Below are 25,074 nucleotides of genomic sequence, written 5' to 3'. Positions count from 1 at the left end.
GAAAGCAAAACTCCTGCACATTAATCTTTATATACACACACAGAGAGATATATGACATAAACTTTTAAAGGAACAGTTAATAAATGATAAAATTGTATCACCATTTTGTAACATATAATGAACTAATAGATTGCAGGATGATTATCAACGACTGCTAACATCATGAAAATGGAAATAACTGTGCATATCGCCAGCCCCACCCCCCTAAAAATTTTTGAATGTGATCAAGCTTCTGGATTCAACTACCAATTTACAGGAAATATGAAGGACCAAACACCACATTAAACTACACATAAAGATGCAATCAGCAAAATTCATACCATGGGAAACAAAACAGAAATAACAAAATTTAGTGATTGTCACCCTGCTAATAAATGGCAGCACTAGAATTGGAATCCAGGTCTTTCTGATTCTAAGTCTCTGTTCTCTCTACCACAACAAATGGAAGAAAGGTCAAGACAAGAGATCATTTAAGGAATCACTGTGTTATTTCCAGTGAGAGGTGATCAGGAACTGAAACAAGGCAATTGGAAACAAACAAATTTGTTGTTTCTTCAACAAATAAACTGCAAGGAGAAAGAAAAGAAAGGAAAAGAGGGCAAGGCAAGAGATGAAGAGAGAACCTACAGGTTAAAAGAAAATACATTAAATCATTAGTAACAGTCCATTAGACTTTCTTTCATTTATATTCAGTAATTCTGACACTCCCTAAATCTTTCTTCTGTATAAACATTTGCCTCTTAGATAACAACACAAAACAATTCCTCCAGTTTGTTATAATACCTTGGATCAGCATTTATAACAAAGTATTTAAATGACTAATCCTTAATCAGCAATAAATCTTATTTCTATGTCTCCATAAACATATTTAGAAAAACTGGCCAAGCACAGTGGCTCATGCCTGTATTCTGGGAGATCGAGGCAGGAGGATTGAATGCATGAACCCTGGAGTTCAAGACCAGCCTGGGCATCCCTGTGAAACCCCATCTCTATAAAAAATACAGAAATTAGCTGGGGATGGAAGTGCATACCTGTAGTCCCAACTACCTGGGAGGATCACTTGAGCCCAGGAGGTCAAGGCTACAGTTGAGCCGAGATCACACCACTGCACTACAGCCTGGGCAACAGAGTGATGCCTTGTCTCAAAAAACAAAACAAAACAACATATTTAGAAAAATAAATGTTGAGAAATGGTCAAATCACAGGAAAAACAGTGGACTTTATTTTAGGGGAGGGCAGTGGAGAGGGAAAAAATCAATACTTGGTAGACCATTTTATTAGCACAGAATGTGTTACCTATAACTTAGCTCTTTCACATGTTTTGATATGTTATTTAAAAATATATATACTTAGACAATTATAAATTTGCCAGCTGTATGTGTACTCAACGACAGAGCTACATGTTGTGGGAATCCAAGCAACTTTTCTTGTTCCTTTATTTTATTCTTTGGCTAGTTTATACAACTTGTAATAATAAAAAAACAACAGTGCCATTGGCTGGGCGTGGTAGCTCATGCCTGTAATCCCAGCACTTTGGGAGGCTGAGATGAGTGGATCACCTGAGGTCAGGAGTTTGAGACCAGCCTGGCCAACATGGTGAAGCCTGTCTCTATTAAAAATATAAAAATTAGCCGGGCGTGGTGGTGGGTGCCTGTAATCCCAGCTACTTGGGAGGCCGAGGCAGGAGAATTGTTTAAACCCAGGAGACAGAGGTTGCAGTGAGCTGACACAGTGCCACTGAACTCCAGTCTGGGTGATAGAGTGAGACTCTGTCTCAAAAACAAACAGTGCCATTACAGGTAAAAAACAAAAAAGTAGGGGGAAGATATTACGCTTTTTTGAATTTTGTGGCATAAAACATTTTCAGGGAAAAAGCTGAGAAAGAAAACAATTTTCTTTCCCAAACATACTTTTGTTTTTTGTACCTCCATATTCCAAGATACTGCTATTTGTAGCTTTTAACTCTACCAGTTTAGTATATAGTGAATACATATAATGTACCATAAGGAAAAGCAAAAAACAAAACCACACAGACTGTGCCACAAACGTTACAAATTTACTGAAAGAGAATGTATTTGTTGTCATCTTCCTGGAATTCAGAAAACTAAAAGTTAGTATAGTTTTAGGCAAGCTTTTGGTACATTTCCAAAAAGACTAATTCTTTTCAGGTGCTGCTAAAATGGGAGAGGGAGGGAATTTTAAAGATGTAAGAAGAAGAGTCACAAGCTTTATACAAAGAAATTGCTGTGTCACCATAACACAAAGAGCTCTTAAAAATTTCAGATTGCATTCCTGGACCCAGAGAAATCTGTAATATTCAAAGCTGCAGCATTATTAGCACACTTGTTTCCATTTCTCATCAGCAAACAAAGAAAAGTCTTGCAGTATGAGTGAGCTGCCATCAACTTATTGCTATTTATTGAGAACTTTATTGGCATTTGATTTTTATAATAATGTACATAAATGTACTCTGATTCTCAGAAAGTTTAAATCACTTCTGATATTTAAACAAGTATTCTAATGATAAAAGTCTATTTCTAATAGCTGATTACTGTGATTACTGAGGACATGCAGAGTTGAGCAAATCTACTCCAAAAGATATTTGGGTTATGATTATCAACTATAATTCCAGGTATAGCAGTCTTTTGATGAAAGGACATCACCATTTCATGACATCAGGTTGTACTCTAGAGTTTCAATGACAAAAAAATCGTATTCTTTTATTCTGGCAATAACAACCTGGCAAAAGTTGTCTAGATCAATTTTTATACAGGAATCCAGTAAAAAACTTAACCAGGGTAGGGCTTAAAGAAGAAGGTGCTATTTTGTGGTAAGAGAACACTGTGGCATTTTAAACTGTCTGCCTACCACACCCCCACTCCTAGACTAGCCGTTGACAGTAGAGATGGCAGCCTATCACACTCTTGGTATAGGCTGCTAATGCCAGAGGAAGCAACACAGACTTCCTATACATATGAGTTGGGATCAAGAACCTAAGTAGAAGTCAATTGTGGAAAAGAATGATAATATGATCTCAAAGAAGGATAGGATGGATGAAAAGAAAGACATTTTGAGAAGACAGTGAAAGGTGAGGGAGCTTGTTTCTGATTTGTCAAAGTCTTTCATTAAAATAACAGGCATTCAGGAGAGAATGAAGGAGTCTAACGAGAACAGATTAAGTTTGAAATAGCTATTCTTACAGTTTCAGCTCTTTCACTGATCTTGCAAAGAGTATGAACATGAGAGGAATGAATAAAAAGAAAGCTGAGAAATATTTGAGCTCCACTGTAGGTCCTGTTGAAGTAAGCTAGTCTTAGCTCTACCATGTCTGTACTATAGTTACCAACATACTTGTTTGCATCCTCCATAAAATTATAAATTACATGAGGATAGAAAATGTTTATCTTATTCATTAATACATCTCCATGAGCATATGGCACTTAGTAAATACTTCACAAATGAATACATAGCAGATACAATCCCTGTCACGTTAAACATTCTTTAATGGTTACTGCTTAATAGGTATTATGACTGAGAGGTAAAAAAATGGAGGATCTTGGCTGATATTTAAGCTGTCTTCCTAGACCTATAAAGGATATTAGACTGCCCTTTTCGGTCAAAGACAGAATCTGCTCAATAAATTAAAAAGGCATCAGGGAGAAAATTCAATTGTCTTAGAAAAAATCGAGCCGATTAGGTTTTTTTGGTTATTGCTAGATTAGAGGCTGAGTCTGAGCTTGAAGTTATTTTAGTAAGAGTTACTTTATCTGAAGTTTTTGGGAAAGGAAATACTCTACACAAACGAAATTTCCAGATATTAAAAACTTCACTCTACCATTAAGACTCATACTTTCATGTTTATTATTATTTGCATAGAAATCTTTAAAAAATTCATTTCACCTATTGGCACCCAAAACACAGCTGAGTGAACGTAATCTAGCCTTTTCTTAAGTACACAGAGGTCATCACTATGCTATCCATCACTACGCCACATAAAATGTTGTCAAAGGGCGTGGGGTGCAGTGGCTCATGCCCGTAATCTTAGCACTTTGGGAGGCCGAGGCAGGTGATCACTTGAGGTCAGGAGTTCGAGACCAGCCTGGCCAACATGGCGAAATCCCATCTCTGCTTAAAATACAAAAATTAGCCAGGCCTGGTGGCAGGTGCCTGTAATCCGTTACTTGGGAGGCTGAGGCAGGAGAATTGCTTGAACCTGGGAGGCAGAGGTTGCAGTGAGCTGAATTGCGCCACTGCACTCCAGCCTGAGCAACAGAGCAAGACTCTGTCTTAAAAAAAAAAAAAAAAAAAAGCTACAAGCATCTACTTTGAGTAGACCTACATGTTTATACATTTAAATTCTTGGTTTTTTTTTTGGGGGGGTTGTTGTTGTTTCAGTTGACCCTATTTGCTATTATCAAAGTGCTTGTCCACCTTTTAACTTGTTACTCACATCTGGAGTAGGCAGGGAAACATGTTTATTAAAATTGTCTCAAGCGAATTTATCACTCAACATTCTTTTGTACTATCTACATTTACCACCATGTACAAATGTTATTTTCATTAAAGAGGGGGAGAGGCAGTTTTGTGTGTGTGTATACGTCTGTGCGCGTGTGTGTGCGGAGAGTGAAAAGATGGAGTGGGGACTTAGAGGCTACTTTCTACTTAAAGTACTTAGGGTTTTAAAGCACAGGTTCAGTTATTTGCTGAGACTCAACTATCCTTTTATATAACTATGTATTTACTATTATTCTGCTTTTTTCTTGATTCTCAGCTACGCTTCCCATAACTTGAGATTGCCAAATAAGTAGCTGTTCTAACTAGTTATGTTCCTTAGGCATTAAACAGACTTAAAAACACAAAATTAAAAAAAATCCAAGTACCAATCTTACTTTTATAAGTTGAGGCAAAAAATGAGTGAATGTGAGTAAAAGGATTAATACCAGCAAATACAATAATGACTGCATTTTTATAATATACTTAATATTTTAAAAATTTTATCTATAAACAAATCAATAAAGGCTTATTTCATACAAGTTTTTTCATTGGATATAATGGTGCTGCTATTTTCAATCTGACATTACTTGTTTTGCAGATCCCTATCTGCCTTCATAAGCACAGATATCAAAGTGTAACTCACAACTAAGCAGTATTTAAAAATATTTTCTTTTCTTTCCTTTTTTTATCTTAGAGACAAGATCTCATTCTGTCACCCCAAGCTGGAGCGCAGTGGTGCAATCTTGGCTCACTGCAACCTTGACCTACCCCAGGTTCATGAAATCCTCCCGCCTCAGGTCTCCCCCGACCCTCAACCCCCAACCCCCAACTCCTCCACTGCCACCCAGTAGCTGGGACTATAGGTGTGCACCACCACACCTGGTTAATTTTTGTGTTTTTTTTTTTTTTTTTTGTAGAGATGGAGTTTTGCCATGTTGCCTAAGCTGGTCTCTAACTCCTAGACTCAAGCAATCCACCTGTCTTGGTCTCCCAAAGAGCTGGGATTACAGGCACGAGCCACCGTGCCTTGCCTTAAAATATTTTCATATTCCTGAATAGAAATTCTGGTACATTAACAAACATCTGATTTCTATTGAGTATTATTTCATCTAGAATTCTTCACAAGTATTTTTTCTAATATAGTAAATTTTGAGTTTTTAAAAAAGCAGCAAATACTGAATAAAATCTGAAGTGCTCAGCAAAGCTAAAATGAACTAAGTATTTTCCAATAACATTCAACATGAGCAAAGGAATACAAATTTGAAACAAGGGCACAAATGCCATTACTGATTTATAAGTAATTAATTAAAAATATGCATCTATAATGATATTTTAAAAGGAAACCTTGAGAATGCTGAAGTTCTAATATTAAGCTAGTCTTAGAGAAAACTTAAATAGCATAACTATTAAGATTTAAACACCAATTTTCTGAAATAAGGCAAAAAAGTATTTTCATTACTTATATTTTCTTCAATGTAAAATCTACGGGGAAAAAAAGCTGTGAACCACTCCTAAACCCAGAGATCATCTGTTTAAAAATAAGCAGTAAAAAAGTTTCTGCTAAAACCTATGTATACATGTAGAATTCAGGCCTTTCTGTGCTCTTCTATATAAGGTTGCAACCAGAGCAAATTAATGGTGTTCCACAGCAAAGGCACAAAAGCTAGATAAGAATCTTGTTTCACTGCTAGAAACAGAAACTGCAGAAATCACTATAGGCTTTTAAAAGGGCAGAATCTTCATAGAATGAAACCTCTACAATAGCTAGATTATATCTTATTTTTTCTCAAATGGGAAAAACAGCTCAGGCGTAATCCCAAACAAAACTATCTGAAGCTAAAATTATCAAGTTTATTACAGTCCCCCAAACATTAAAGAGAGCTCTTAAAAACATAACTTGAATAAGGGCCATGAACTGGTTCAACATGCTTAACAGTGATTTAAGAATTACAATGAATGCTGCTACTCTCTAAAAATGAATGTATCAAAGAGGAAATAACCTCCTTGGCATGCTTGCAGCTATCCAACATATTTGTTTCACTGCTTTCAACCGCCTGTGCTGGAGGCTCAGAATAAGTCAATGGGAGGAGGATTTCAGTCAGAGCAGCAAGCAAGTCCAGTGAACACATAAGATGACATGCTCGGTAAAATAACAACGAAACCAGAGGTAAGCATTTAACAAACACATATGGAATTAATCTAAAGGTTTTTTTTTAAAAAATCTTCAAGAATTCTGCTATCATAAACTTTCATTTCTATTCAGCGGTTTAAAAATCAAAATGAAAAATTTAGTAATGCTAAAGGAGAGTTTTTTAAAATGTGATTTGTACATTTGATGAACAAATAAATGGTTTAATTTTCCTTTTGGTTTCCCTTTCTTCTCAAAGCAACTGGGAAGGTTAAAACAAAAAAACACTACTTAAAACAACAACAACAAAAATTGGTTTGAATTTGGCAAATTTAGTGATTAAATTTAGAACACAATTGTTGCAAAAATACACCATGAGAGATGAAATTACTAAAAACAATTATATGGATCCTAGTAATATCTATTTATTCTCCTTCTCTCAAAATAAAGGAAATCTAAAATGACATTTATATTAGTACTTACAAACCTAGTCAGACAAAGCCAATTACATATAAGGATTCCTAGCTGGTAAATAATTCATTTAGACCCTTGTTGGGCTTGGAGTGTTTCCAGGTGGGTGGTCAGCACATACTAAAAGTTCTATTCTGAACTATTGTGTTTCGACTTTTCTATTCTTCTGTAAGTAAAGGTAAAAAGACATTGAAGGGTCAGGAAACACCTAACTTTTTATTACAACCATTGAAAAAATTAATGTGTCTTCTGTTTCATTAACTGAGGAATATCAGAAATATAGTATACTTGGAGAACTGGCTGCATTGTCACAAATGCACAACAGACTTACTAAGGGAAGGGCTATAAAGTTCAAGAGTTTTTACCACTTTCAGAAATGAATAAAATAATGCAATCTATGCATTTTGTATCTAGGGGGAACTCTCTGGCATGCAAGTTCAAACATGACTCTACAACTACGGTAGAAAAAGAGAGAGAAACTAAATATATATATATATATATATATATATCCTATTATTTTTTCACAGCTATCAGTTTCTTTTTACTGAGCTCTTCTAAATTTAAGCCTTTAGAAAATAATAAATACTTGGAGATCTTACCTACAAACATGGACAGATGTGTATATAAGCTCATTTTAGAGAACTTGGATTTTTTTTTTTTAAAGGAATGTGTCAACTGTGGCTTTCGAGTGTTTGACATGGGTACAATGCCTTAAAAAAACAGATGACCAGTTTAGCTACTAACCATGCTGACCACTGTTCGGAACGGGATTGAATCACAGAAAAACAGCAAATGGCTCTCTCTTACAGAGTGTCTGAACTTCAAAGCACAATGCCTGAGCACATTTTGCAGAGCACCTTTGTTCACGTTATCTCTTCTAACTGGTCTGGATTACAGACAGAATCAATACCAGAGGAAATGAAACAGATTGTTGAGGAACAGGGAAATAAACTGCACTGGGCAGCTCTTCTGATACTCATGGTGATAATACCCACAATTGGTGGAAATACCCTTGTTATTCTGGCTGTTTCGCTGGAGAAAAAGCTGCAGTATGCTACTAATTACTTTCTAATGTCCTTGGCGGTGGCTGATTTGCTGGTTGGATTGTTTGTGATGCCAATTGCCCTCTTGACAATAATGTTTGGTAAGTATTTCACTTTGTTTGTGCCATCAAACCACAGAACTATGATATACTATTAGAGAATGGGCACTCATTTAAGCTTTATTTTTGTTGAAATAAAAGATGAACTTGGACTATTTAAAGATACGGCAAGTACACAGTCCCTTGTTTTACATCATTTTCTATGGTTGATCATCAGTTTTAAAGAGAAAAAAATATTTTTTGGAAGCCATTTTTCTCCCTCCTAAGCTATCTAATAAAATCATTTAAAAAGTCATTCAAGTTAGTGATATTTATAGATTCTGAATATATTATCTATAAATTACAATGAATAGGTCTATACCTTAACTTTTCTACATTGATACTTTTTTTCCTTAAAGCAATAACTAGGACACTTCCAGGACAGGTATGTGCTGGGTTAACGATAAGGTCTTTGAATCACTAAATCCCAATTTAAATCGCTAAACCTCAGTTTAAAATTGGAATTGTCCAAAAATCCTTATTATAGCTCTTAATAGTTTGTATATTATAAACTCGAACACAATTCCTTCGTAAGTGTCATGTTAAGAAAAATTATGTTTAGTTGCTGAAGGAAATGGTTTGGCTCACAGTGTCCAAAGACATGATTCATCTATTTAATTTTTTATGATATATGGGCATCTGTGTTCTTGATAGACCTCTAAGTTCGTAAGTGGATTAAAACCTAGTTATTGTGATAATAAAAGGTACAGTATAGTTTGACACTGAAATCTTAGTTTGTTCTAATAAAAAAATAGATATAAGTAGTTCCAGATTTACGCATATTATCTCTAGTTATAAAATTTGGGTAAACACAAATAATTCTGCTGATGAATTATGAGGGTTCCTAGACCCTTGGAATCAGCATTAAAAGGATATTTAACTTATTCAGTGCTTGGTGTAAACTGATATTCCATTCATAAACTACCTAAGGAAAATGATTACTTGTGGCAGATATTGTTTCTTAGAATTATATTTACTTATATGAAGATAAAAATATTTTAAGTTATAGAAGTAAAATTTATTAAACCAGAATCCACTATTAGAAAGTAAAAAACCCCTGCTATTCCAACTATTACACCCAGGTTTTACACATTACAATTTTATAAGTAATAACAGAAAGATATCTAAAACTATTATCAGATGGTAACAGGTTTAAACCTTCCATTTTAAATCAACATTTACCTGGGCTTTAAAATAAATCAAGAAAATTATGTGGCAGGACAAGCAGTAATGAGTAAGGTTCTACTGCTTTAATTAGACTTTCTAATAATTAACAGTCTATCTCCCTCTGTCTTATAAATTTGTAATATTTTAAGTAATCTAACACTGCAGGAAACCATGAAAAATAATTAAGAAGTCTTACTATAATAGAGAACATAAAGTACCCTAATTCTGAATAAAGCTTAAAAGAAAGTATTAGGTAGAAATATATATGCATATTTGATAAATATTGTATAGGCATATGATTCCAGCTCTCATCTCCATGTACATAATAGTAGCTTAAGATGTAAAATCATACTCTTCAAACTGTGCTTTGCTAGGCAAACAGAAAATGTCAAAATGCTTATTTCAGACTACCATAACATTTAATACATCATTCAATACATGCAATTGAAAGAATGATGCAGAAGTGAATTTTAGCTTTAAAATCTTTGAGCCCATAAATATCAAAAATATTTTAAGTTATATGCAAAATACCATGGTAGATATTAAAATTATCAGCTAAATAGTTAAGGAATCTTAAAAGGTAAAGTACCACAGAATTAAAGTGAGCTAACAAACAAAATACAAAGATAACAAAGATAATTCCATGTATTCTACAGAAAAATAGGTATCCAGCAGCCGAAAATTTTAAGTGTATATTTAAAAAATGTTGGTACCCAAGATAGCAATATAATTAGCAGAAAACCCAACATATGTTAACATAAAATATGTGAAATGTCTTCATATTTATGTCTTAAATAATTGATAGATATTTTAATAGTATTTCATTCTTCCAAATGTTAAACTTTTAAATTTACTTTTATTTATTTATTTTAATACAGATGGGGTCTGGCAATGTTGCCTGGGCTGGCCTCAAACTCCTGGGTTCAAGCGATCCTCTGGCTTCAGCCTCTCAAGTAGCTAGGATTACAGGCACATGCCACCATACCTGACTCACATTTGTCAATTTCTAATTACAAAATAAAATCTTTTATAGCCACACACACTTTTACTATCAGAATTAAGTTGTATAGTGGGGTTTGTAGGTTTTTAAAAAATGAATAAATCTGGGAACCACTATCTAATACATTTTCTAATACATTATGGCATTAATTATTTAAAGCATAATTCAATTTCTATGAAAAAATGTAGGAAAAAAACACATGTTGCCCTCTAACAAACTTTAAAGGATGAATTTATAAATTGGGAACTGCATGTACAAATGAAAACCTGACTTCAAATACTAAGATATTTTTATAACCTTTTGCAAAGTAATAAACACTAAGATTTTTCTAAACTAATGCCTTTATAAGAACTTCTGATAACTTTAAAAAGCAGAATTAGACTTTATTTACACTCTTATTGTAGTGGTAATCTTTAGGACTTCTGACGTTTGTACAAACAAGTGTTCTTGGTTCTATGATAAAAGATTATCACTATGAACAATAATTTTAGCTATCTCAGGGGAATTCAATGAAAGTAACAGAAAAACTATACTAGCTAGTGGTCTAATAAAATGAAAATTTAAAAATAAGAGCAGTAAAATATAAAAGTGGCCCTTGTGTCCTTATACCGAAAGATATTTTTCAATCACTGATCTGTATACTATTTAGCAATACACAGTTTGAATTCCTATTTTCCCAAGATTATGACAACTTAGGCACAACATTGTCTTTCAAATGAGTTGTGCTAGGTCAATTTTTCTGCCACTTCTTCCTACCTGGGAGCACTGGACTTGATCTTTACAGTTCTAGTTTTTTATTGTCTTGTCCATAATTCCTAAAATCCATGATCACAAATCAACAACTTATAACATAAGGCTTGAAAATACCTATATTAGAAATACTTGAGCAAGAAAACAACATCTTATGCTGATATAAAAAAGACAGGATATTCACCATTTAAGAGTTTCTCTGAACCTTTCTTTCTTTCATTTTATAAGTGATTTAAAAAGTAACAGGGGAGGCTGGGCACAGTGGTTTATGCCTGTAATCCCAGCACTTTGGGAGGCTGAAACGGATGGATCACCTGAGGTCAGGAGTTCGAGACCAGCCTGGCCAACATGGCGAAACCCCGTCCCTACTAAAAATACAAAAATTAGTCGGGTGTGGTGGCACGCGCCTGTAGTCCCAGCTACTCAGCAGGCTGAGGCAGGAGAATAGCTTGAACTCGGGAGGCAGAGTTGCAGTGAGCCGAGATCGCGCCACTGTACACTAGACTGGGTGACAGAGCAAGGCTCCATCTCAAAAAAAAAAAAAAAAGTAACAGGGAAAAATATAGCATCTGGCCATCCATTGGGCATCAGTGGCATGATCTCGGTTCACTGCAACCTCCACCCACAGGTTCAAGCAATTCTCCTGCCTTAGCCTCCCGAGCAGCTGGGACTACAGGCGCAAGCCACCACACTTGGCTAAGTTTTGTATTTTTAGTAGAGATGGGGTTTTGCCATGTGGACCAGGCTGGTCTTGAACTACTGACCTCAGGTGATCCACGTGCCTCAGCCTCCCAAGGTGTTGGGATTACAGGTGTGAGCCACCAAACCTGGCTATAACTTAAGTTTTAATTAATGCCTCATGATCTATAAGTTCAAACAGTATCCTTGGTATAGCTGAAAGAGAGTATATAAAATGGCTGAAAGACGGCTGTTTGAAGCACGGCATCCCAGGGTTTGAATCCTGGTTCTCCTGTGTTGGATCAGGCAAGTCATTTATTATTTCAGAGTTCAATCACGTTGACAAGCAGGGCCCAGCATCTTATAAGCACTAATAGTAATTGGTAGAGTACTGCATGCAAATTAAATATGATTTAGTTGAGATGTAAGTCTAATCAGAGATGAAACAAATGTATAGCAGTAAGAGAAAAATGGCAGTTATTCATTTATGCAGTAAAATGTTAGCCTACCCAGTTCTGAAATGGAGGAGAAAAGCAATTAATTAAAGTCACTTCTTATTATAAAGCGGAAATTTTAAAAACCAGGAAAAAATTTTGTAAGCATTAAATTGCTTAAAACATTTAAAATACTATCATATTAGACAATGAAACCCAGGATAACTCATATGCTCAAAAGGTAAAAGGTAAAAAACAAAACATAAACTTTTAAACAATAATTTGAACTGAACTATGTCTTTCCTGGAAGATAAAGACAGAAGCATTAGAATTTCTGAGATAAATGTATATTTGAAAATCATGTTCTTTTTGGACATAAGAACTATTTATGATTTGCCTGCTGCAATAAGTTCATGAACTGAGAACCTCTGTAAACTCTATAGGAACAGCCCACTTGGAATGCCTTTAAAAATAGTCTTTTACACCCTCCAAAGGGAAACATTTTATGTCCCAGATTTATGGACTGATGCTAATTATTTTCCGGACAAATGGTATAACCTAACTTTCCAAACTAAAAAGCTGCCCAAAGGTTAAGCAGGTTTCAGATAAAATAAGTCTGCCTCATCAAGATATGGGGTTTCTAGTAAAAATCCTCAGGTTTTTGTACTAATTCAAAAGAAAGCAAAAACAAACAAACAAAAATACCCAAACCAATAAAAAACCCAGGCATGCAATGCATACAGGTTATTTTCCTGTATCATATATAAAATAAACAGCAGTTAAAGTTCAATGTTAGTAAAAAACATACTTTGACAAATTTAATTCAAAGTTAAACAGAGTTAAACTGTTCTCAGCTCATCCTCCCTCACCCCCTGAAAGTATAGCTTAAAGTTTTAAGCTGAATCAGATGTATGCACTTTTGCTACAGCAGGTAGAAAAGACAAACACTCTTATTTCATACTGATGATTTGGCTTGTTGTTTCTATGTAGGAGTGTTTTCATGGTTGAGTTAGCTGGCTAGTTTCTGTTAAATAACAGTAATAAGCACTAACATTTATTGAGTGCTCTCTTTATGCCAGGAACTGTTCTAAACCCTTCACGTGTATTTAATCATCATCCATATAAACTCTATTAAAGCAATCCTATAAAACAGGTACTATTATCCTCGTTTTACAGAGGACAGAGAAGCAGAGAGATAAGTAATCTGTTCAAGATTACAAAGTGGCAGAGACATGATTTAAACCCAGGAGGACTGATTCTAGAATTCACACTCTTAACCTTTATTACTCTGCTTTCTCAAATGCCAATGAGAAATGTGACCAGCTAAAACTCATATTTGGCATAGAGAACCAACAATTATATCTTAAATAACCCCACGTAACTGTTAAGAGGATCACAGAATTTTTTTTCCCCTCTTAGGGACAAGTTAGATCTCAATATTCTTCTCCGTTAAAGTTATATTTCATATTAAGTGGAAAAGAATACTTGAGCGTCGACCTATACTTGTACAAATCCTTCAGATGACTGCAAGATCTCTTTTCTGTGGAAGGTATTAGACCTGGGCCCATACTTATGAAGTTGTTGAACCTTGTCTGGGAGACAAATGACAATTTACATAACTGAATGACAACTCCTACCATCCCTTATGTATGGCAGTATTTAAAGCATAATCTTCATTTCAAACAATAAAATATTTGTGCTACTGATATTCTTTAGATAATTAAACAATTGTGTATAAGACAAGACCCATCTAGGACTTGTTTTGTTGCTTTAATATTCAGTTTGTAATTATTTCACGCATTTGCAGAAATGCTATTATTCTTTAATTTTAATGAAAAGAGTCTAAAGTAGAGCCCTAGAATAACAGTAATTAATTTAGTTGAACCTAGTAACTTATTTCCCTCAGACTGACTCTTAGATACACTTTTCTTTCTTTCTATTTAAATATGTAACTGTTTCACTTCGTTGTTTCAAATTTTCAATGTCCCAAGTCTTTGTGGAAGTACATGGGATATAATACATTACAACAAATAAATGTAATTAGAAATTCTTAAAACCAAAACTCCTACAATAAATGTTTTGAAATAAAGTATTTCACAACACCAACTTAACCTTTAATTTAGTTATTCTAAATAGAAATAAACTTTTCTGACTTTGAGCTAACTAAATTAATACTAACTAAAAAACGATTTTAGAATGAAAGTCTCTAGACTAGGAAAAGTCCCTTTATAAAACAAGTGTGTCTAGAACTGTTTTGTTTTGTTTTTTTTTTTTGAGATGGAGTTTCGCTCTGTCCCCCAGGCTGGAGTGCAGTGGCTGGATCTCAGCTCACTGCAAGCTCTGCCTCCCGGGTTCATGCCATTCTCCTGCCTCAGCCTCCCGAGTAGCTGGGACTACAGGCGCCCGCCACCACGCCCGGCTAGTTTTTTGTATTTTTTAGTAGAGATGGGGTTTCACTGGGTTAGCCAGGATGGTCTCGATCTCCTGACCTCGTGATCCGCCCAGAACTGTTTTTAATTTCTATAAATTCTTAGATTACCCAAATCTATTAGGCATTTACAAAAGCCTCTTTTTCTTTTTTGCATTGTATATAGGGTTTCTATTAATTTAATGCAGCTATCTTTTTGTTTTATGTTAGTTTCATAAAAACTATCCACCAGTGTTTCATGTAACTTGAAATCAGAAAGGCTTGGAATTACAAAGATTCATCTCTCTTAATCTTAAATTTCAGTCTCATTCTTTCTTAAAGAAAATTCTGTATCACATCTCAATATTTCTGTTAACAATAAAGCACTAACTGTAATAAGAAAATTCTAGTGAATTTTAAGTGGGAATGAGTTTATAAATTTTTTTTTTTTTTTTTGAGACGGAGTCTCGCTCTGTAGCCCAGGCTGGAGTGCAGTGGCCGGATCTCAGCTCACTGCAAGCTCCGCCTCCCGGGTTCACGCCATTCTCCGGCCTCAGCCTCCCGAGTAGCTGGGACTACAGGCGCCCGCCACCTCGCCCGGCTATTTTTTGTATTTCTTAGTAGAGACGGGGTTTCACTGTGTTAGCCAGGATGGTCTCGATCTCCTGACCTCGTGATCCGCCCATCTCGGCCTCCCAAAGTGCTGGGATTACAGGCTTGAGCCACCGCGCCCGGCCTTGAGTTTATAAATTCTTTCTGCGTAAAGTGACGCTAACAGGGCTTCATAGGGTTACTTAAATCAGCGCTAAACAAACTTTCCTTCTTAGCCCACAATTAGGAGTATGTGCATCAGATGGTCAAATTCCAAAGACAAATATTTTTTTATATGAGTTTTCTTATGGCTTCCTGCTTATGGCTACTAGATTTATGACTAGAATTTTCTAAACCTTAATCTTCAGAAGTATAATCCATAACTAGAATAGCTAAACAGACAAGTTTAAATAGTTGGCAAACCATTTTAAAACATGTTAGAGAGAGTAAGGACTTAAAGGAAGGAAACCTAAGATACAACACAATAATTACCTGCCTTTTAAATCCTTAACTGCAATCAATATCTCTGATACCTTATGTGATTAATATTTATATATGATGTATGTTTGTCTCCCTCCTCCAAAGTAAGGAACCCAGCTGGGCATGGTTGCTCACACCTGTAATCCCGGCACTTTGGGAGGCTGAGGTGGGTGGATCGCTTGAGTTCACGAGTTTAAGACCAGCCTGGGCAACATGGTGAAACCCCATCTCTACAAAAAATACAAAAAAATTAGCCGGATATGATGGTGTGTGCCTCTAGTCCCAGCTACTTGGGAGGCTGAGGTCAGAGGATGGCTTGAGCCCGAGAGGCAGAGGTTGCAGGGTCAAGATCGCATCACTTGCACTGCAGCCTGGGAGAGAGAGTCACACCTTGTCTCAAAAAATAAAAAATAAAAAAATAAAAACAAAGTAAGGAATCCTTTTAAAGCATGTTAAGAAAGTATTTTTTGGTATGAATGGGTGACGGGCCTTTTAATCTTTCAGGAATACATGTAAGCATAAGTACTTAGCCTGTATGGAGAAGATGTGTGAAACTCAAAGTTGCTAACATCATCTTCCTTATTTTCAGCCAGGGCTGTTACTGCATTTAGCATGGCTCTGATGAGACAGTGGAGAGTTCCTGACAGCATAGCATACTGCCTTCTGAAAGACTGGGTGAAGCTACCAAAAATTACAACCAGGGATTCAAAAAAAATTTTTGGTCATTAAATCGATTGTATATTATTACTTTTTAATCTTCTAAGTATTTATCACAGGACTTTAACATCATATATTTCCCTCCCAGTTTTTCTCCCCCTTTTGGTAAAACATTTTTCATAATTAGTGCTGTACATTTGATTGCAAACAATTTGGTGACACTTCTAAACTATAACTATAAATCTCTACAATTCTGTGAATTTCAACATTATTTGAAGTAGTTCTTCAGTTATATTCACATGTGTTGTAAATATGTAAATATACTTTTAGCTTAGGAAGTCTTCCAAAATACAAACTACTCCCAGAGTTAGATATCAGTGAGTTTGAATTATTGAAGAAATGTGGACAATGTTAAGTGTTTGATTTTATATAACAAGCTTATTAAATATATTTTGTGGAAAAAAATGCTCTAGACGAGTATTTTTCTACCACCCTACTTACAGTCGTAAATCTAGAACTTCAGCTCAGTTTAGAATGTACCCTCATTTTTAGTAGTTTCTACTACAAATTCTAAAATAATTCTTTTCACTCTACTTAGACTGTTAGTTCGCTTTAAAGCTGCCTGTGTCCAAGGTCCTTTTCCACTAAATGACAGAAAATCTGAATGCTACGGCTAAGAGTGAGAAAATCCAATTGATTAGATTTTCCCCAAACATCCGTTTCTCTGACTTAATTTATTCTGAGAGGCCTCCCATTAGTTCCTTTCCATGAGACATTTCAAGTGCCTATAACCAACCCTACAACAGCACACTAAGAGCATCTTTTAAGACTCAGACACAAACCTTCCCAGAAAGTCTTCCAAAGCACTGCTTCTGAAATGTTAATTTGCACACAAATCACCTGGAAACCTTGTTTAATTGCAGAGTCTGATACAGTAGGTCTGAGATGAGACCCAAGAGCCTGAATATCTAAGTACCCAGGTGATACCGATCCTCACTCTCCATCTTAACAGCAAACTCTGAGTGGCAGTTCTAAAGAACACTTTCAAATCATATTTAAATTTCAATAAATAAATGCCTCCCCTCCTTACCCCTACATTCAGACTTAATCATACCTGAATTTACTCATCTGCAAGATCAATGGCAATCTCTAAGGTTCCTTCCAGCTCAATAAATCTAAAATGTACCACCTCTATCCCTTCCTACCTCCCATTCAACAAGCATGAAAAGTTTACAGCAATACACTGAAAATCATGAATGACCCCTTCCACTTGATGCTTTCATCCCTTTTTAAGAAGCTGCTGAACATGGAACTAAGTCCAATCATTTATTCTTTTTGAGTAAAAGTTTGTGCTGATTTTGTTATTTTGTTCCTAGGAAGAAATATTTTAATATTCCTTTTCAGAATGCCACATACCAACTCTGGAAACAGAAGGCACCAAAAAGTGGATGTGTCAGACCTGCTACCTTTTGGATACTTTGTGAAGTGCCCAAATATTTTTCACTGAAATACTACCTGACTTTTAAAAAATCTCCTACTTGACGCTTGAAAATAACATAGCCAGACCTATCTAAGAACTCTGCCCCTAAATTATGCTTTTTTTTTTTTTTTTTTTTTTTTTTTTGTTCTGAGATTTTAATCTCTCTCCACCCCCAGGCTCCTTAAATTTAAACAGTTCACAATAGAAGGGTCTCTTGTTGTTCTGTAACCCTGAGATGATTATCCTGGTTTTCCTTCAATTATGACAATCACTTTGTACCTGTCAAAGTCAGATATACCTGCAATAGCCAGAAGAAAAGTAGATTATATATTATCAGTAGACATATAACAATCAAATCCTAAAAGAGACTTAGATAATCTCACATGCATGACATTTGTTTTCTACAGGCATTAAACTGGATTCTAATGGAAATATTCTAGGGGGAATTCTAAAATTTTAGTTGTTTTGAAACTGTAAACACACTTTGAAAAGTGGTGGGTGTATATATGTAACGCCTATTAAATTCACATATGTATGAACATCTGTGTAAGTAATTGATTAGAAAGCTATGCAGAATATTCAGTATCACATTCACACCTAAAATTTTTTTAAGGTTAATATTTCTAAAGGGCTTAAGACTATATGAGATACGCAGTGTTTTGTAAAGAGTTTGTTAAATAAATTAAGTACTACGTCTAACCCTGAGATTTTCTTTTTAAATCAAAAGTCTGTACTAATTATTATATCTCCAGTTTTTGGAGTGAATGATGGAATATAGAAAGGGAAATAATCTACTTTTCTTCTAGATAATCTGAAGCCATTCCTTTTGCAATCTTTATTTGAGAACTATTTCTGTCAAAACAATCATTCCACTATTTCATCAAACTAGAGAATGCTATAAACAAGGATCTTGCTGTTCAGTTATTGCTAGAAGTGAGCCCAAAACCCAGATGTCACAGGGACTCCCATTCTAATATGTTTTTTGTCATACCGTTTCCTGTATATGGTAAAATGTTTTCTTTTTATACAACATCAGCTTAAAAATAAATTTTATTTACATACCAAGGTTAAGTTCCAGTCACAATACTACATAAATTTTAAAAAGATCACAAATGGAATCAACAAAAGAGCAAAGGTCACAATAATGCTAAAAAGTTAAACTGTTGCCGACTTAGAAAAAAGGCATAACTATTATACAAAATAGAAAATGTATTTAAAAGTTACCATCCACAGAAATATTGAATTTAATGTTGTCTCCATTATCTGATGTTAAACATCATCTTGTTAAAGTTATAAAATTTTAGATGAGTAACAAAAAAGACAAAAGTTGTATCACCTGAAAAACTGTAGACTGAAGGTTGCCATTTTATAGGAGAAAATGTTTGTCTTGTTTTTATTTCTTTCAGAGGCTATGTGGCCCCTCCCACTTGTTCTGTGTCCTGCCTGGTTATTCCTTGACGTTCTCTTTTCAACCGCATCCATTATGCATCTCTGTGCCATTTCAGTGGATCGTTATATAGCCATCAAAAAACCAATCCAGGCCAATCAATATAACTCACGAGCTACAGCATTCATCAAGATTACAGTGGTGTGGTTAATTTCAATAGGTATGTAGAGAATGCCAGAGTATGGGTAGTATACAAAGTCTTTGGTTCCACTTGGCTAGGAGAATACTAGGTCTAGTAGGCAATGAAACTCAGCATGAGAGGTCAAGCCAGCCTACTGATATATTAACATAAGCTCCTTATGTCACTGCATTTATCATACGGCTTCTAAACCATACTATTGGTAAAAAGTGTGAAGAGTAACAAAGCTCATGTCCTCAGAAAGAACCATCTGCACAGTGTTTATTGAGATTTCTTTCTGCTTAGATATCTAACTTGCAGAAAGGTTAAGTTTGAGAACAGTTTTCATATTTCCCAACAGATAATTATGGTCTAGCTAGCATTTGGAATCCTGTAATTACATTAAAATAACAAGAAATGAAATGCACCTTAAATCACATTTTAAAAGATTGTAAGAGAAAAAACAAAAATCACAACTCAAACATTTTGTAGGCAGATATCAAAGAACACAAATTAATCTTGGAAGCCAACATTTCAGAACATATGTGTACAGATTAATGGCAGTTAAGTGTCTGCTTAAGTGGGTTGTTTCTCGTTTTTTTCTTTTTTGGAGACAGGGTCTCGCTCTGTCACCCAGGCTAGAGTGCAGTGGCACAATCATGGTTCACTGCTGCCTCGACTTCCCAGGCTCAAGCGATCCTCCCACCTCAGCCTCCCAAGTAGCTGGGACTACAGGCGCACACCACCACGCCTGGTTAATTTTTATATTTTTGTATTTTTGGTAGAGATAGGGTTTGTCATGTTGCCCAGTCTCAAACTCCTGAGCTCTGGTGATCCCCCTGCCCCAGCCTCCCAAAGTGCTGGAATTGCAGGTGTGAGTCACTGCACGTAAGTGTTTTGAGTATGTTTAATTAAAAGCTTTAAGAGATGCAAAGAAAACATACTGATGTTCAGAAATGACTTATAAAAGAAATCCTTTTTCTTCTAAATCGTCTTATGGCCCTATACTCATCTATAATACTCAAAGTTATACTTCTTATCATGAAGTATGCGTAAATCATTCAAAGCTCTTATATGTTAGTATGAGAAAAACAAACAGATCTGCAAAAATTACAATGGTTTGAGCAGCAGATTAGCTTCCTCCTTGTAAAAATATTTCAAAGAGGCAAAAAATTAAGACACTGGAATACTTAAATTACTTCTCCCTAATCTGAGTAGGAGCACTGGGGCAAAAACAGCAAGAAAGCAAAACAATGAAATTGACCTTTATATTCCTGAAATGATGATATAAATAAGGGCTGGACCTCTTTGAAGTTCGGAGGTAAAAGTAAGCTGTGTTACTCCTCTGGTGTGGGAACAAAGCAGGGCCAAGAAAAAGTCTATTCAGAATGAAGAGATTTAAAAACAGCGAGAAAAGGCTAGTTTAGGAAGCAGGTGCTGACAGAGCAGAACCAGTCCCCCAAAAGCAGCTACAGAAAGGGAATGGGAGACAATGGGTGAAAATTAAAATTTGAAGCGGAGAGGAGGAAAACTATAACAAAGTCATTATGTGAGATGACTCACATTTGGTAAGCTCACTGCAATGAGGGAGAGGGAGAGGGAGAGTGTGAGGTATGTGTATATTGGGGTGGGGTGGGAAAATAAGATAGAGAAAGGGAAAAAAAATTGAAGAAACGGATCCTTAAGAATAATTAAAATATTTGAAATTGTGAAATATGATCAAGCTAACAAGGTAAGCAGCCTACTGGTATAAATGGTATCTAAATTAAGGCTGGACACCATCAATTTATAAATTGATCACATTTTACTGAGTGTAAAGAATATACAGATGATCAAGAAAAAGAATCTTTGCACTCAAGAAAGGCAGACACATAAACAAATTACACTAACACAAAGTGATGAGTGATGCAGGAGAAAAAAGAATAAAAGGAAGACTCATGATATACAGATTTAGAAATCCACTTCTTCTTATAGGTAAGAAAAAAGAAACCTAGAGGTTTTAATCAGTTGGCTTAAGAACTCTTACAGCTTTTCAGCACCAAGGCCAAGATCAATGCTCTTTCACTTCATTGTACTTTGTCTTGTAGAACTGATCACAAATTAGTAACTTTGAAAAAATGAAAATGCAGATGACAATAAGCTCAGTTTTGAAATTCTACGAAATGCTGAAGAGAGCTCACTCTCTTCTTTTGGATTTACAGTTATCCTAGGTAATAACCTGGCAACAGAAAATATGATAATATACAGGGTAAGGGCATAAAAAGTACCAGTGAAAACTTTTAGTTATTGACCAACAAGCTGGATAGGAAAGTAGTGTGTCTTGATATTAATAGAATGTAAAAATTGAGACGAATGAATGAAGTCTCATAATAGAATGAGTTAAGAGAATGTGAAAATTGAGACGAATGAATGACCTAGAGGTAAAAATAACAGTAAACAAAAGTTCTTTAGGAGTGAAGGGTAGCAGGACAAGGAAGGGAAATATTAGAGTTCATAATCTTAGATATGGGATTGTTTTAAGTAGACCTGTGGATGGCTTTAGTGCAAATAATAATAATTAGAGTCAAAGAGTTCAAGAAACATAAAATTAAGGTCTTAGAAGGGTCATGAATGGGATGAAGTTGTGGAAGATGCTGGCACTGGAGCAGTGGAGAGAAGACTATAGCAGGTACTGAAGCCATTGACAAAGATGAACAAATGTCATGGAGGTTAGCATAAAAGCAAGATGGAGAAGAGAGTATTAAGTAGATAAAATAAACTTCAAAAGGCAAGTGTTTTTGGGGAGAAAGAAACAGTGGAATGGTGATCTGAAAGTAAGAGGGTAAAGCAGGAGTCAGTCAACTTTTTCTATAAAGGGTAAGACAGCAAATATTTTGGGCTTGCAGAGTGTGTATGGTTTCTGTCACAGCTCCTCCACTCTGCTGCAGAACAAAAGCAGCCACGGACAATATGTTATTAACAAATGGGAGTGGCAGTGTGCCAATAAAACTTTTACAAAAACAGAATGTGGGCCAATGGTCCTCAAATTGTAGTATAATGACCCCTGGTGTAGAACAAGTATACAGAATCCTCTTTCTGGTGGTGTACATGAGGAAAAGTAGAGAAAGTAATGACCTCTGTTAGAAAGGGTTTGAGGAACGTATTCTTGTCAATGGCTCTTAGCTACCATAAAAAGGGTGTGTAGATGAGTGCTCTTGGATTCGCAAAACAACACAAGGATTCCAGAGGTTTCTAAAGATCAGTTAATTCAGACATTTAAAAAATATCTGCTGCTTCAAAGGAAAAAGATTCAGGTTAACCCCTGTATTATTTGTCTTTCTAATAAGCTACTTCACTAAGCAACATCATATTAAATACTTACTTCATGGTATTTAAAGATCAGAAAATTAACATGAGGTATATTTCTTTCCTATGTCATAGAAGAACTCTTTTTTTTTTTTTTTTTTTGAGACAGAGTCTCACTCTGTCGCTGAGCGTGGAGGGCAGTGATGTGATCTTGACTCACTGCAACCTTGGCCTCCTTGGTTCAAGTGATTCTCCCACCTTCTTCTTCCAAGTAGCTGGGACTACAGGCGCATGCCGCCATGCCTGGATAATTTTCATATTTTTAGTAGAGATGGGGTTTCGCCATGTTGGCCACGCTGGTCTCAAACTCCTGACCTCAAGTGATCCACCCCTACTTGGCCTCCCAAAGTGCTGGAATTACAGGCATGAGTGCCGCTCTGCCCAGGCTTCCACAGAAGAAGAAAGATTAAGAACTCATAATCTCTCAATGTCACAATTCACACACACTCCAATTTTAAGTAGCACTTTTTAATGAACTTTGGTTTTCCCTAAGAACTTATATGGAAAGGATTAAAAGACATTCACACATATCAAAAGGTAAAACTGTTAAATGAAACTGTAACCTCAAAGATAAAACAGAATAAAGATACTGAATAAATGTACTCTGAAGTGCCTCTAGATTAACTACACTGGATAATAAGAAAAAAGCAGCTTCTCTTCTGAATTTCTCTTCCTTAATCTGAGATAGCTTAAAAAACAAAAATAGATTATGAGAAATGTAGAATAAATGAAGACATTCTCCACCATATCATGGATATACTACAGCTTTAAGGGAGCTTTCATTATAAATCTGAAATTACTAACCAATCTCTTTGTTTAAAAACAGATGTGCTCACTTAGGTTCTGTTTGTCAAATCTTCACTGATGAATGCTTTGACAAATCCTGCATTGTGGGTCCCATAATGCATCAACAAGCATAAAGTTATAAGGATGCAATCTAAAAGGATCTAACCTAAGAGTTACAGGTCGTAAGATGACTCAATTTATCTTGTTTTCCTCTTCCTTAGGCATTGCCATTCCAATCCCTATTAAAGGGATAGAGACTGATGTGGACAACCCAAACAATATCACTTGTGTGCTGACAAAGGAACGTTTTGGCAATTTCATGCTCTTTGGCTCACTGGCTGCCTTCTTTACACCTCTTGCAATTATGATTGTTACCTACTTTCTCACTATCCATGCTTTACAGAAGAAGGCTTACTTGGTCAAAAACAAGCCACCTCAACGCCTAACATGGTCAACTGTGTCTACAGTTTTCCAAAGGGATGAAACACCTTGTTCGTCACCGGAAAAGGTGGCAATGCTGGATGGTTCTCGAAAGGACAAGGCTCTGTGCAACTCAAGTGATGAAAGACTTACGCGAAGAACATCCACAATTGGAAAAAAGTCAGGGCAGACCATTTCCAATGAACAGAGAGCCTCAAAAGTCCTAGGGATTGTGTTTTTCCTCTTTTTGCTTATGTGGTGTCCCTTCTTTATTACAAACATAACTTTAGTTTTATGTGATTCCTGTAACCAAACTACTCTCCAAATGCTCCTGGAGATATTTGTGTGGATAGGCTATGTTTCCTCAGGAGTGAATCCTTTGGTTTACACCCTCTTCAATAAGACATTTCGGGATGCATTTGGCCGATATATAACCTGCAATTACCGGGCCACAAAGTCAGTAAAAACTCTTAGAAAACGCTCCAGTAAGATCTACTTCCAGAATCCAATGGCAGAGAACTCTAAGTTTTTCAAGAAACATGGAATTCGAAATGGGATTAATCCTGCCATGTACCAGAGTCCAATGAGGCTCCGAAGTTCAACCATTCAGTCTTCATCAATCATTCTACTAGATACACTTCTCCTCACTGAAAATGAAGGTGACAAAACTGAAGAGCAAGTTAGTTACGTGTAGCAGAACTGGCAGTTGTCATCAAACATAATGATGAGTAAGATGATGAATGAGATATAAATGTGCCAAGAATATATTATATAAAGAATTTTATGTCATATATCAAATCATCTCTTTAACCTAAGAGTTAAGTATTAAGAATATCCAATTTTCCTAATTTGGACAAGATTATTCCATGAGGAAAATAATTTTGTATAGCTACAAATGAAAACAATCCAGCACTCTGGTTAAATGTTAAGGTATTCAAATGAAATGAAGTCAAATCAATAAATTTCAGGCTTTAAAAAGAATCACCATCATCATAAAATTTATTCGGTTCCTAATTATATGCAAAGTTGTGCTAAGAATGAAATAAAACAAAACAAACATTAGCCTTGCCTTCCAGGCCT

General features: G+C 35.6%; 2 protein-coding genes across 6 annotated transcripts in view; one reads left to right on the top strand and one right to left on the bottom strand.

Annotated features, from left to right (window-relative positions):
- PSMD1 (proteasome 26S subunit, non-ATPase 1) overlaps positions 1 to 25,074 on the bottom strand; it is a 119,881-nt gene that overhangs the window by 41,336 nt on the left and 53,471 nt on the right. The gene's annotated exons all lie outside the window — the stretch shown is intronic.
- Positions 6,515 to 24,975, top strand: HTR2B (5-hydroxytryptamine receptor 2B). Of its 2 annotated transcripts, none has more exons than XM_025405618.1 (4): positions 6,515 to 6,661; positions 7,508 to 8,237; positions 19,285 to 19,485; positions 23,796 to 24,975. In XM_025405618.1, the coding sequence occupies exons 2-4, from the start codon at positions 7,886 to 7,888 to the stop codon at positions 24,686 to 24,688; spliced, it is 1,446 nt and encodes a 481-aa protein (XP_025261403.1). In that variant the 5' UTR covers positions 6,515 to 6,661; positions 7,508 to 7,885; the 3' UTR covers positions 24,689 to 24,975. The 2 variants fall into 2 exon arrangements, with proteins under 2 accessions (XP_025261403.1, XP_025261404.1); XM_025405619.1 differs by having other exon boundaries at positions 6,524 to 6,661; positions 7,903 to 8,237.

Source organism: Theropithecus gelada, chromosome 12 (assembly GCF_003255815.1).
Source record: "Theropithecus gelada isolate Dixy chromosome 12, Tgel_1.0, whole genome shotgun sequence".
In the NCBI taxonomy this organism is placed as follows: Eukaryota; Metazoa; Chordata; class Mammalia; order Primates; family Cercopithecidae; genus Theropithecus; species Theropithecus gelada.
This window is presented reverse-complemented; position numbering and strand designations above follow the sequence as displayed.

What these genes read in the sequence shown, in the direction of transcription:
- HTR2B (XM_025405618.1), top strand. Translation starts at nt 7,886, where the DNA reads ATGGCTCTCTCTTACAGAGTGTCTGAACTTCAAAGCACAATGCCTGAG. An exon ending in CCTCTTGACAATAATGTTTG is followed by an intron (nt 8,238 to 19,284) that starts GTAAGTATTTCA and finishes TATTTCTTTCAG; the next exon opens with AGGCTATGTGGCCCCTCCCA. An exon ending in GGTGTGGTTAATTTCAATAG is followed by an intron (nt 19,486 to 23,795) that starts GTATGTAGAGAA and finishes CCTCTTCCTTAG; the next exon opens with GCATTGCCATTCCAATCCCT.